Source organism: Narcine bancroftii, chromosome 7 (assembly GCF_036971445.1).
Source record: "Narcine bancroftii isolate sNarBan1 chromosome 7, sNarBan1.hap1, whole genome shotgun sequence".
NCBI classification, from domain to species: Eukaryota; Metazoa; Chordata; class Chondrichthyes; order Torpediniformes; family Narcinidae; genus Narcine; species Narcine bancroftii.
The window spans coordinates 175410926-175423462 of NC_091475.1; the positions used below are offsets into that span (position 1 = coordinate 175410926).

At 42.9% G+C, this 12537-nt stretch overlaps 1 protein-coding gene across 6 annotated transcripts in view; it reads left to right on the top strand.

Annotated features, from left to right (window-relative positions):
- Positions 1–12537, top strand: part of sgcg (sarcoglycan, gamma) — a 527276-nt gene that overhangs the window by 368730 nt on the left and 146009 nt on the right. For all 6 annotated transcript variants that reach the window (XM_069891401.1, XM_069891398.1, XM_069891400.1 and 3 more), the window contains one exon: positions 43–130. In XM_069891401.1, coding sequence (XP_069747502.1) covers positions 43–130 — 88 coding nt within the window. The remainder of the gene's footprint in view (positions 1–42; positions 131–12537) is intronic.

A 12537-nucleotide genomic window follows, 5' to 3' on the forward strand; every position in this document is an offset into this window, starting at 1 on the left:
GATTTTCCAAATGTCAATATACATTTCTTTAACTCCCTGCAGGACTCACCCTTGCTCGTGGATTCTTCCCAGAATGTAACTGTTAATGCTCGCAACTCTAATGGGCATGTGACTGGCAGATTAACAGTGGGTGAGTACTGTGATAACAACTTGTTTTTAATCTGTTCAATGGAATGTTCATTGAAAATTCAAGGAACAAAACTATCCTTTTATTAAATCCCATGAAATTTTCTAAGTCACACAGAAAGAACAAATAATTGGCTAAGATGAGAATGGAACATGCTGTAGTAGACATTTCTCATCAGAGAGAAATTCAAGTGCATTTTAGGGCTAGATTAAGGAAGCTTTTATCCACTTTTACGTTGGATTAAGATTTCCTATTCTGTCATCTGACAAATGTTGCCCTTTTAAATTTTATCTGAGCAGTATATGATGTTCACTTGGATTTTATGAAGTGGGGCTTCTGCCCAGACTCAACACTAGCATTTCCATTAGCTCTGAACATCATCATTGCCATTCTTTACCACACTCCACCTACTACTGAAGTCCCCCTTCATACCTTTGTCAATCTTGGATTTATTTAGGACTTGAACTTATTTTATGGATCTCCTGGCCCTTCTAATGTCTGTAAGCTTATCTCGTCCAACCCTGTGCAGATCAAGGACTTTGCCATTACAAATCCCACTGCCTCACTACTTCCACTCATGATAAGATTTACTGGCTCCTAGTTTACCAGTGCTTCAAATTGAACAGGCTTTGTCCTTTAAGAGTTCCATGCCATTGACTTCCTTTGCTCCAGGCAGCAGCTCCTTCCAAACTCTCTATGTCCTGTTCTAATGCTCTCAATTATTCAATATCCCAGACCTCACTTCCTGGAAGTCCTTTGGCAAATCCTTCTCACTGTATCTTCAGTCCCTTTCTCTTCAACCTACCTCTTTACCAAGCTTGCTTAACATTCTTTCTCTTGCCACTTCTTCTTCTGCCTGTGAAGCACCTTGGAATAATTACCTTTGTTAAAACCATTATATAAATGTAAATCTGATCTTATATACCTAATTAAAATAAAGCACCCCAAGAAGAATAAAGCATATATTTACCAGGATGAGGCACTTTTTGAAATGTCGAAACATTTTCACGGCATCAAAAAATGGTTATCAGTAAACCTAATGGGGGAAACGGGGTGAAGGAACATGACTATTTTGGTCCTCAGGTTGAGAAATGAATGTGAGCCAACAGTGAGAATTGGACCAATTATTTCAGTTCTAACAGCAGCTGATAATAAAAGTGCATTAATCAGCAGATCAGCATTTCTAACATTCTGACGGAAGGTAGGTTATTGATGAAGCAGCTGGAGATGATCGGATGACTAACTCCTCTAACATTGTCCTGGACTGTGTTCGTCAATTTTCAATAACCATCGTTCATTGTATGATCAATGGCTCGAACTAGTGAAATATATTCTGCTTAATGAGTATTGATTTCATTAATGCCATGGTACATCAAAATGCCTTGATGTCAAGTGTACTTACTATCTCTCCTCACCAGCTTCGGTGTTTTATAGATTACGGCTGAATTGGGCCTGGAGCTGAGTGACAGTGACAAAACCTAAACTGGCACGAGTGAGCAGATTACTTGGGTGTAAATCACAAAATTCTGTAGACGCCATGGTTGAAGTAAAAATATAAAATGCTGGAGGAGCACAGCAGGTCAACAGTGTCCTTTATGTAGCAAAGGTAAAGATACATAACCAACGTTTCAGGCTTAGACCCTTCATCAAAGTATGAGAAAATGGCGGAGTAGCATGACTCAAGGGAGTGACCACAAACAGTCTCGAAGGGAGTGATTACCGGCTTTAATAAACTAATACACAGGCACATGCTGTTGGCCCGATTCCAAGGCTGGTATGAAGTGGGGAGACTAGGGTGGCTCAGCCTTTATTGGGGGATCTTACGGGGAAGAGTTACAGGGTCAGAGGCGGGCCAGCCTGCACAGTATACATGCAATGCCATGTCCCACCACATTCACCTCTTCTTTTAAGATAAAGTCCGGCAGGGGTGAAGTGCGACATAGTCCATCGTTACAGTTCATGTAGTCTTTTACATTTCACAGATCTAGCTGGTACAGTGTCTTTATCTGCCACTGTGATCGCTGCAGCGCCTGTTGCATAGTTGACGGCTCCTGTGGGACAGTGACCTGTATGTCCGGAGGATGAACTCTGTTAGTCCGAACTGGTTAGGGGGGTGTTAGGGGATCAGTTAATGTTTGTCAGGGTGGTAAGGGAGGAGGCCCGGAGGATGGTGGTGGTGGGTTCAAGTACTTGTTTGTCAGCAAGATACAAGGGGCCGGCTGGTCGATGGTGGGGGCTCCAGTATGCGCCTCCGCTGACGGGGCTCCTGCGTGAGCCAGGTACCGGACAGATACTATACCTTCCTGGTACTGCACGTGGGCACATTGGGGGTTTGCATGCAGGAGGTGCACCTCCTCAACCAGCGAATCTGACTTGTGATTCCTAACATGTCTGTGGAGTAGCACCAACCCTGGGGTTGTCAGCTAAACCAGTAATGTGGTTCCAAACACTGACCTCCTGGGGAAGGAGAACAGTTTTTCATGCGGGGTGACGTTCGTAGTAGGGACCTGGTGGCATGTAGCGTTTCCAGAAAGACCTCGCCACTGGGAGACGGACATCCCTTTTGACTAGGGTCAAGAGAATTGCCCTCCAAATCATGCCATTTTCCTTTTCTACCTGCCTATTCCTGTGGGGATTGTAGATGGTGGTCCTGCTTGTGGCTATACCCTGGGTCAGAAAGTATTGGCGCAACTCCTCACTCATGAATGAGGACCCCTGTTCACTATGAGTATAACTGGGATATCCAAGCAAGGTGAAGAGGTTGTGGAGGGCTTTAATAAACGTGGGCACAGTCATGTCTGGATGTGAAATCACGAATCGGAAGTGTGAGTACTCATCCACAATATTAAGGAAGGACACATTCTGATTTGTGAAGGGGAGGGGACTCTTGAAATCCATACTGAAATGTTTGAAGGGGTGAGTGGCCTTGATCTGTTGAGTCTTCTCCAGCTGGTAGAAATGTGGCTTGCACTCCGCACAGACCGAGCAGTTACGAGTCAGCTCCCTGATCTCAGTTGAATAGAGGAGGTGATGAGCCCTCACAAAGTGGTAGAGCCTGGTGTCCCCGGGTGGCAGAGGCTATTGTGGAGGGCCTGGAGGCAGTTGGCTTGCGTGTTGGCGCAGGTTCCCTGAGACAGGACATTGGATGGCTCATTGAGCTTCCCAGGCCAGTACAATATCTCATTAGTATAGGTGGACAGTTCAATTCTCCACCTCATGCTCTTGTCATTTTTGATCTTCTCCCATTGTTTATTATTAAACATGAATGCAAAGGCTCTCTGGTCTGGTCTGCCGGTCAAACAGTTGGGCACAGCTTCCACTATGGCCTGGGCCACCTTCTCAAAGGCTGAGTGTCTGCGTTTGGAATCCTGGAGAGTGCGGGAAAAGACTGCCACTTACCTGTCTGCTTGGTTCAGTGAGGTGGCCAGGGCAAAGTCAGAGACATCGCTCTCCACCTGTAAAGGGATGGATTCATCAATGGCGTGCAATGCCACATTGGCAATCTCATCTTTGATGTCCTTGAAAGCCTTCTGGGCCTCTGCCGACAGGGGGAAATGTTGTGGTCTCCAGCAAGGTGTAGGGCTTGTCCTCATGATTGGGGACCCACTGGGCATAGTACAAGAAAGTCTTGAAGTTTTGAGGCAGTGGGAGTTCCAGGAGGGGGCACATATGGTCAGGATTGGGGGCAATGACGCTATGCTTCGCCAAACGTGAAGTGCGGAACACGTACTTCTTCTGGTTATACGTCAAGTTCAGGGTTTTGGCCGTGGCCAGGAATTTCTGCAAGTTTGCATCGTGTCCTTCTGGTTTTGTCCACAGATGGTGACATTGTCCTAATGTTGCTTTCAGTTTATGGTCATCCATCATGCAGTCCATCTCCCTCTGGAATGCAGGCACTCCATTTGTGAGGCCGAATGGGACCCACAGGAAATGATAGAGATGGCCGTCAGCCTCGAATGCCTTGTGCGGGTGATCCTCTGGGCGGGTCGGGATTTGGTGATAAGCCAACTTAAGATCAATGGTAGGGAAGACTTGGTACTTCATTCACCATGTTGGCTATGTGGGGGAGGGGGTAGGTGTCCAATAAGGTAAAGCAGTTGATGGTCTGGCTCAATCACTAACCATCCAGTGCTTCTCCCCACTCTTCACCACCCTCCTGGGGTTGTTACTGGGGTTTATAATGCTGTCCTCTAGCAGTCACACTACTTCAGCTTTTATAAACTCTCTGTCCCCAGGGCTATATCACCTACTTTTCATTACGTCTGGTTTGCAGTCAGGGGTGAGATTCTCAAACGGGGTGGAACAGAGGGACCCAGAGGGTGGCCAGGCCCCAAGTCAGGTGGCCCAGGAGGCATTTCAGTGTCTGATTGGCCATATTCGGAGCGAGGGGCAGGCGATCCAGGAATTGTTTGTTTTGGACCATGAGGGGTCTTAAGCTAGCCCTGGAAATCCAGCCCCAGTGTGACCAGCGCACAGAGGTAGGGCATGATGAGCAGCTTGAAGATTTCTAAATCCGTAAAAGGAGAATCCAACTTTCTCACATCCTCCTCCTTCGATATTGGTAAATTTAACTCTGACAAAAATGCTTCAATGGAACCGTCATCTCGCACTCCCTCAAAAGCATATAATTTCTGGTAAAATTACAAAAATTGGTCATTAATTTCCTGAGGTTTAAAAGTAACTGAATTGTCCTTCCTCACAGCATTAATAATCCTTGAAGCTTGTTCAGTTTTCAATTGCCATGCCAAGACTTTATGTGGTCTGTCCCCTAACTCGGTAACGTTGCTTAGATCTTTGAATCAAATGTTCAAATTGGTCAGTTTGCAATATATTATATTTTAGCTTCAATTTTGTCAAAAAAGTCTTATTATCTTCTGTACAATTCCTCTGGAATTCCTTTTCCAACTCTGCTATTTGTTTTTCCAACAACTGAGACTCTACCAGAAATTTCTTTTTTTTTCTTTGATGCATAACTAATGATTTGACCACGTAAAAATGCCTTTAAAGCATCCCATACATAAAATTACTCCTGACTGTATTTTTATTAAAATCTAAATAAATAGCAATTTAATCCTTAATAAATTTTACAAATTCTGTTTTTTTTCAATAACATTGCATTGAACCTCCAGCGAAAAATTGATTGAATTACTTCCGGCCCCACACAGGAGATAAACAGCAAAGAATGGTCAGAAATTATCCTACTTTTATATTCAGCTTGAATAAAATGTGCTTGCAAATGTGCTGATGCTATAAAAAAACAATCCTAGAAAATGAATCATGACGTGAAGAATAAATTGAAAAATCTTTCTCACTAGGAGATAATCTTCTCCGGACCTCCATCAAATTCAGGTCTTTCATCAAGAAAACCAATTGAACCGCTGCTTTCGACTTTTTCACAACTTTTGGAAATTTATCCAATAATGAGTCTAACACACAATTAAAGTCTCCTCCAATCAAAATATTAGCTTGACTTAAAGTTAAGAAAGCTTCTGACACAAATTGTTCATCATCAATATTAGGTGCATACACATTCAATAAGGACCATGACTCAGCAAACAATTTACAATTAATCATTAAAATACGACCAACTGATTCCGACAAAGAAACAAGTTCAAATGGTATTTTCTTATGAATCAAAATTGCCTCTCCTCTTGCTTTTGAATTAAAGGAAGATAAAAATACATGTCCAACGCAATCCTTCTTCAATTTCAATTGCTCTTTTTTGGTTAAATGAGTCTCCTGCAAAAAAGCAATGTCAACTTTCATTTTTATATAAGTTAAAACACGTTTTCTCTTAATCAGATTATTCAAACCCTGAACATTAAACATTGCAAAGTTTATATTAGACATTATTATCAAAGTAAAACTCGAACAACAAATTTTAAAAAAAGCCCTTAACTTTCTATCCCTTCTACTAACTAAAAAAAAAACCCTTAAAACTCCCCCTTTCTTTTTATCTCTTCTAATAATTCCAAAAAAATTAATCTTAAAGGTTCCCTTGATAAATAATCACTAAACAAAACGATTCCCAACCCCCCTATAACAAAATTAAATGTATTCAAATAAAAAAAATATTTTTGTATAAACCACTACAAAGTAGTAACTCCCCACTTGACTGGGTGGGGACAGAAATAAAATAATACTCAGCCGGGGCTGGAGTCCTTTGATGCTTGGGTAGCTGTCCAGTTGACTCCGAGGATTCCATTTGGTAGGTAGGCCTCACTTCTTCTGAACTTTTAAAGTGAAGTTTCTTCTGAGTCTGTCTTCAATTTCTTTGTATTAGCTGCCATTATAGTCTTTAAACATTCAGATTACTTCAAAACAAACTTTTAAAACTTTTCCAAGTATTTAAATTCGGGTATTTTTTAGTCCAACTGGGGGAGTATGGAATTACACTTCTTCCTCCTTCTCCATCAGGCTATGCCTCCTGGTATTGGACTTCTAATGACACCACCTATAACTTTGCAGATGACTGAGTGTAGAAAGGTTAAGAGGGCGGTCAAATTAGGAGATTGAATTTTTCTTTTTATGAGAGCAGAGCATTTTTCACTTTGTCAGTGTGGTGAACTGCTGAATTCCTCATTACCTGGCTCTGCCCCATCCTGTGACTTGACCTGTGGCCTCTCTCTCTTTTGACCTAGTATAAAGACTCTAACACCTTCACCTTCCCCAGAAAACCCCAGAAGTGTGTGTGTCTCAGCTTCTCGAGTTATTTACAGTGCGTCAGTAAGTCAGCATTATGATTTCACTGGAACAGGTTGGCTAAAGGCACAGAGATTTTGGAGCAGAAGTTTGCAGTCTCAGATTTGTTTTTTTATTTGGTCCCACAGCCTTTTGTTGAATTCAGTGTTCTCAGATAATTCCTCATAAACACATTGAAGCTGGGTGCAGACTGATCACCAGCGGGAAGGCAAGGTGGATCGTCCATGTGGCACTTTGAGCTGAACGTGGCTGCAACTTTTCAGCAAATACTTTCCTCACCATAGTTGAGGATTCTGATGTTGGAAGAGCCTCATCCCATTTGATAGTTAATTGTTTGGTACTTTTCAGAACTAGTTGTGGCAGGACTTCGGAGCTTCTGATCTGTCCAGTAGTTGTAGACCTTTTGCTTCTGCCTCCTGCCTATTGTCACATGTTTCTGTTTTGCTGTTAACACCTCATTTCAATCTGCACCAGATACTTCTGGCATAACCCCTTTCAATCGTTGAACCAAGGATTGCCCCATTAGGAGGAGAGGCTAAAGACTGTGATGGATAACATTGCTGCTGCTGAGGCCCATATGCCTCAAAGATAACCCATCTTTAGATGTCAGGCCTGTTCAATCTCCTATGATTATGCCCCATGTTGAATGAATTTGAAATGAAGACAGGATTTTATTTTCTTAGAGTTTCGCAGTGTCATTACTGCATTTGCTGTCATGGAAATGCATGTTCGACAGAATGGTAAAGACAAAGTCAAGCAGGTCATTTCCTTGTGTCGAGTTGCTTGTCACCTGCCATAAACCCAGTTTGTCAGTTATGTCTCTAAGGAGGCACAAACATTGAAATCTAGTGTACTTACTGCTGCCATTGGTTTTTCTAAAAGTTTTATTAGTTCATCAGTTGAAAGAGGGCGTTAGGTAGTAACCAGGAGAAGATTTCTTCTTTCAGTGTTGAGCTGATGCAATGAAATTTCATGGTGTCTAGTCATTGTTCCAGATTATGAAGGTCTTCCACCATTGTCCCACCATTTCTTCTGAGTCTCTCATGCTCATGGATCAGGATTGTGATGGAGGAGTCTCTTAATATGATGCGGACTGTTTTTTGACAGCTCTCCCAATTTAGAAACCTATCCTTCATGACATTAAAAGTGCTTAGAATTGTTTTTTTCTTTCTTATCCTGAACATTAATGTGCGGTTACATTTCAATTAATTCAAGAGGTTTTTTTTTCAAATCTTATTCTTGGCATGGCTGTCATTTTAAATATATATTGAAGATGTAAGCTGGTTGTTTTTGGGTACAGGAAATACATCTTTGATTCTGAAATGATAAAGTTCATTCCATTGGAATTGAACTCTCCAAACGGCGGCTGAAGCCTTTTTATCGAAGTAAAATCTTGTGCTGCTGCTTCAAGGAGTTGAGGGAAGTGGTGGGGAGGAAGCAGGAATGTTGCAGATGATGTTATTATTAACAATTATTAACATTAACATTATTAACAATACTTTTACCTGCCGATCCTGTTTTCTCTGCCCTCATAATTTTCATGCAGCTCAGTAGTTATCCTTAAACCATTGTTGCTAAAGACAGTCACCATATTAGGGATTGTACCGTAAGGTCTTGTTTCATTTGTTTGTTCATGCAGAAGAAGCATGTTAGTTGTTTTCTACATCCTGAGCAGTTACAGTCAAGTATATAACAGTGTAAATGAATTGGTTGTTCCCTTTTATCATTCATTTATCTCTTTACTCTTCAATGACATTGCAACGTATCTAGTAGTTTATAGGCTAGGGTAACTTCAATCGAGTGTTTATTCTTTCATTTTTCCTAATTCAATTAGATTTTACATGGTGATATAGATAGCCTCATTCTAAGGACATTTTCTGTTTAACTTCCACCTGTGTATTAGACAGGAAAAGGTCCGTTTAATGATGCCACCTCTACATTGGGAAAAAAGGCAAAAATTACATTTTAAATGGCTCAAGAAACATCAAGATACATTTTTGAAAGAGAAGAAATTTAAGAATTTAGTGTGAAAACAGATGATGTTTGGTGGGATGTGTAGTTCCTATAATGTTTATAATCTAACTGATGGAGATATAAATTTAAAGTTGAAGCTGAATTCTGAGTGTAAGGGCAAACCAGAGTACACTGCAACCACACCCTGCCAGGGTCAATGTAATGTTACGAATGCTGTATGTTATTTCAATGCATTTATTTATAGTAAAGGTACCGTTTATTTTTAGTTGTGACATTAACATTTAATATTGCTTGATCTTGCAGTTGTTTTCCAAAGACTTATGGTGTTGGTAGGTTAATTAGTCACATGGGTGTATTTGAATGGCACGGGCTCATGGGCCAAAATGGCCTGTTAATGTGCGGTATCTCTGAATTAAATTTTTAAAAATATGTTTCCTGAACTGTTACAATCAATAATATAAAAATGTACACTAATAAGTTGTTCCTACGTGTCATTTATTTATCTTGTTACTTTTCAATTAAATTTAAATTGTAAGGCTGTCTAGTAGTGGGAATGGAGATGTGGAAGATTTGTGGTCATCATCCAGGTGAGGGTCATGGAGCTGAGAAGAGCACACACCCACTTCCCTGATCCTCATTGCCCTGCTCCCGCTGGGTGGAATATTTCACAGGCCCCCAATTAATTTTCAAATGGTCCTTGTGCATGATTCGGGAAATGGACAATACCAGTCTATAAATTGTAGCCTCCTATTGCCCCATTTATACATAGTTTTCACAGCCAACCTCTGCCTTTATCTGCATCATTAACAATGTTTTGGCCGAGTACTTTAATTTCAGATGAAATTACAACACTTTCAAACTTCATGTAACATTCTATAATCTGTGGGATTAGTAATTAACTTGTTCAACATCTAAAATCACCTAATCTCTTGTCAGTTCCTCAACAATCCATCTCATACAATCTAGCAATCCATCTCATATAAGTTCCAGGAGTTCATTCTTTATGTTGTTGGTGCTCGTTTGATTGCCTAGTCCCCTCATTACTTACAAATGTCCTTGTTTATGCCATTCCCGATATCACTACTACAAGCAGGCCTGTTAACAACCCCATTGTTTTCTGCCCCTTTCCTTTTCCCAGTCCAAGCTAAGATCCTTTCTCATTGGTATACTGTTGTCACCCTTTATTAATAACATAACAGGAGCCCACATCCTTTATAGTTAGCCTGTGTAGTGCTATCGATTAACCACATTAGACAGAGTTGTGATTAATAGGCTTTAATCAATCATCAACACATCTCACATGTTTCTGACACAGTTCCAAGGCAGGTTCTGAGGAAGGAGTCACAGGTTCAGAGGGTGGGCCATCTCATTCAATATATAGTAGTTGCACCACATTCACCCTTTCTTTTGAAGGGTGAAGTGATTTAATGTCCATTACAGGTTCAGCCTGTCCCATGGTCTCGCTTGTTGTTGCGACCATTTTAAGGTTTACTGTGGTTCAGTTACTGGTTCTCGGGTGGTGTCTTGCATGACAGGCTGTGCCTCCGGTGGGTGAGAGCAGTTAATAGAACCGTGGGGTTGCTCAGTCTATGGTTGGGATGCTGTGTTGGGCACAATTAGTGGGGCTGGTTGGTCGGGGATACATTGAGGGGATGTTGATTGGTTGGTCAAGGGGTCCCCTGCATGTGCCAAGTGTCGGATGGAAACCGCAATCTACCGCCCATCCTGGAACTCCATGTAAGTGTATTGGGGATTTGCATGGAGGAGGTGGACCTTCACAACACCTGGTCAGTCTTGTGGCATCTGATATGTCTCCAGAGCAGTACGGGCCCAGGGGTCGTCAGCCAGGACGACAGAATGGTTCCAGACACTGAGTTCCTGGGGAAGCAAAACAGAGCCTTTCATGCAGTGTTGCAAGATTCAAATAACAAAAGAGATTTTACTTATTGATGTCTTCACCATCTCAGGAAAACTGTTCAGACATTCACATATACATACACCCCACAGTAGTGCACTACAGTGAGAAGGGTGTATTCTTACGCAGTTACAAAATAATTCACATTATCCTGACTATATAACATCCACTATGGCCTGGGCCTCCTTTTCGATGCTGAATGCTGAAGTTCGGGGCCCTGGAGGGTTCAGGAAAAGAAAACCACTGGCCTGCCTGCCTTGTTGAGCGTGGCAGTCAGAGCAAAGTTGGACATATTATTGATAGGGGAAGGGGATGAATTCATTCACAGCGTGCATCACTGCCTCGGCGATGTTGCCCTTGATGCGTGTGAATGCCGCTTGGGCTTCCATCGCCAGGGGAAATGAAGTTGATTTCACCAGGGGACAGGCTTTGTCCATGTAATTCGGGACCCACTGGGCGTAATACAAAAAGAAGCCCAAGTACCTTTTCAGGGCTTTGAGGGTATTGGGCAGTGGGAGTTCCAACAGGGGGCACATACAGTCAGGGTCGGGCCCAATGCACCATTCTCCACCACGCAACCGAGGATGGTAACAGTGAAGTACTGAACATGCACTTCTTTGGGTTATTAGTTAAGTTGAGACTTTTGGCTGTCTGGAGAAATTTCTGCAGGTTAACGTCATGGTCGTGCTGGTGATGGCCGCAGATGATCACAGTGTCCAGGTAAGGAAACATGGCCTTGAGCCCGTAGTCATCCACTTTCCAGTCCATCTCCCTCTGGAAGACAGAGACCCCCATTGGTAACCCCGAAGGGGACCCGGAGCAAGTGGTAGAGGTTGCCATCTGCCTCGAAGGCAGTATACAGGCTGTTCTCTGGGCAATTCAGGAGTAGGTGGTAAGCCAACTTGAGGTCAATGGTTGAGAAGACCTGGAACTGGGTGATCTCGTTTACCATGTCAGCGATGCGGGTGAGTGGGTAGGCATCCAGCTGGATAAAACGGTTTATAGTCTGGCTGTAGTCTATGACTATGCGGTGTTTCTCTCCACCCTTAGTGACCTCCACGGGCTGGTGCTGGGTTCTACGATCTCTTCTGCCAGAAACCATTTGACTTTGATGAAGGCTCTTTCCCCAGGGCTGTATTTCCTGCTCTTGGTGGTGACTGGCTTACAGTTGGGGGGTGAGGATATTGAACAGGGGCGGCAGTGGGACCTGGAGGGTAGAGAGACCGCAGGTCGTGCTCGGAAGGGGGAATGGGTGGTTTAAAAATTTAGTTATCAACCAGGATTGGGGTGGGGTCAAGTTTGGGCCGTCAAACTGCATTTGAATACTCTTTAGCTGGCACTGAATGTCCGGTCCCAGTATAACTGGTGCGCAGCGCTGTGGCACAATAAGGAGATTAAAGTTCTTCTACTCCATCCCCTGCACAATGTCACAGTGCAGCAGCTGTGGATCTCAGTTGTGGGATTTGGAGGCCAGGAAGATTTTACATTGTGCTGGGGCTACCGCAAGGGAACAGCACAGCACTGTGCCCGGGTGAATGAAGCTCCCATGCTCCCAGTATCAAATAAGTAGTTCGTGACACACCCATTTACCTTGATGTTCATCATGGCCCTGGCCAGTTGTTGTGGGCTGTCCTGATCCAGGGTAATTGAGACCATCGTCTGGTCGCTGTCTGAGTTGCTGCTGTAGAGTTGGTTTGGGGGCACCCTCCAAGATAGCTGCCCTCATGCCACACATGTGATGCTTTTCCTCACCACCAGAAGTGGTACTGTCCCAGTTTGGTGCCCCATGGACCCACCAAGCCATTTCCTGCAACTGGAG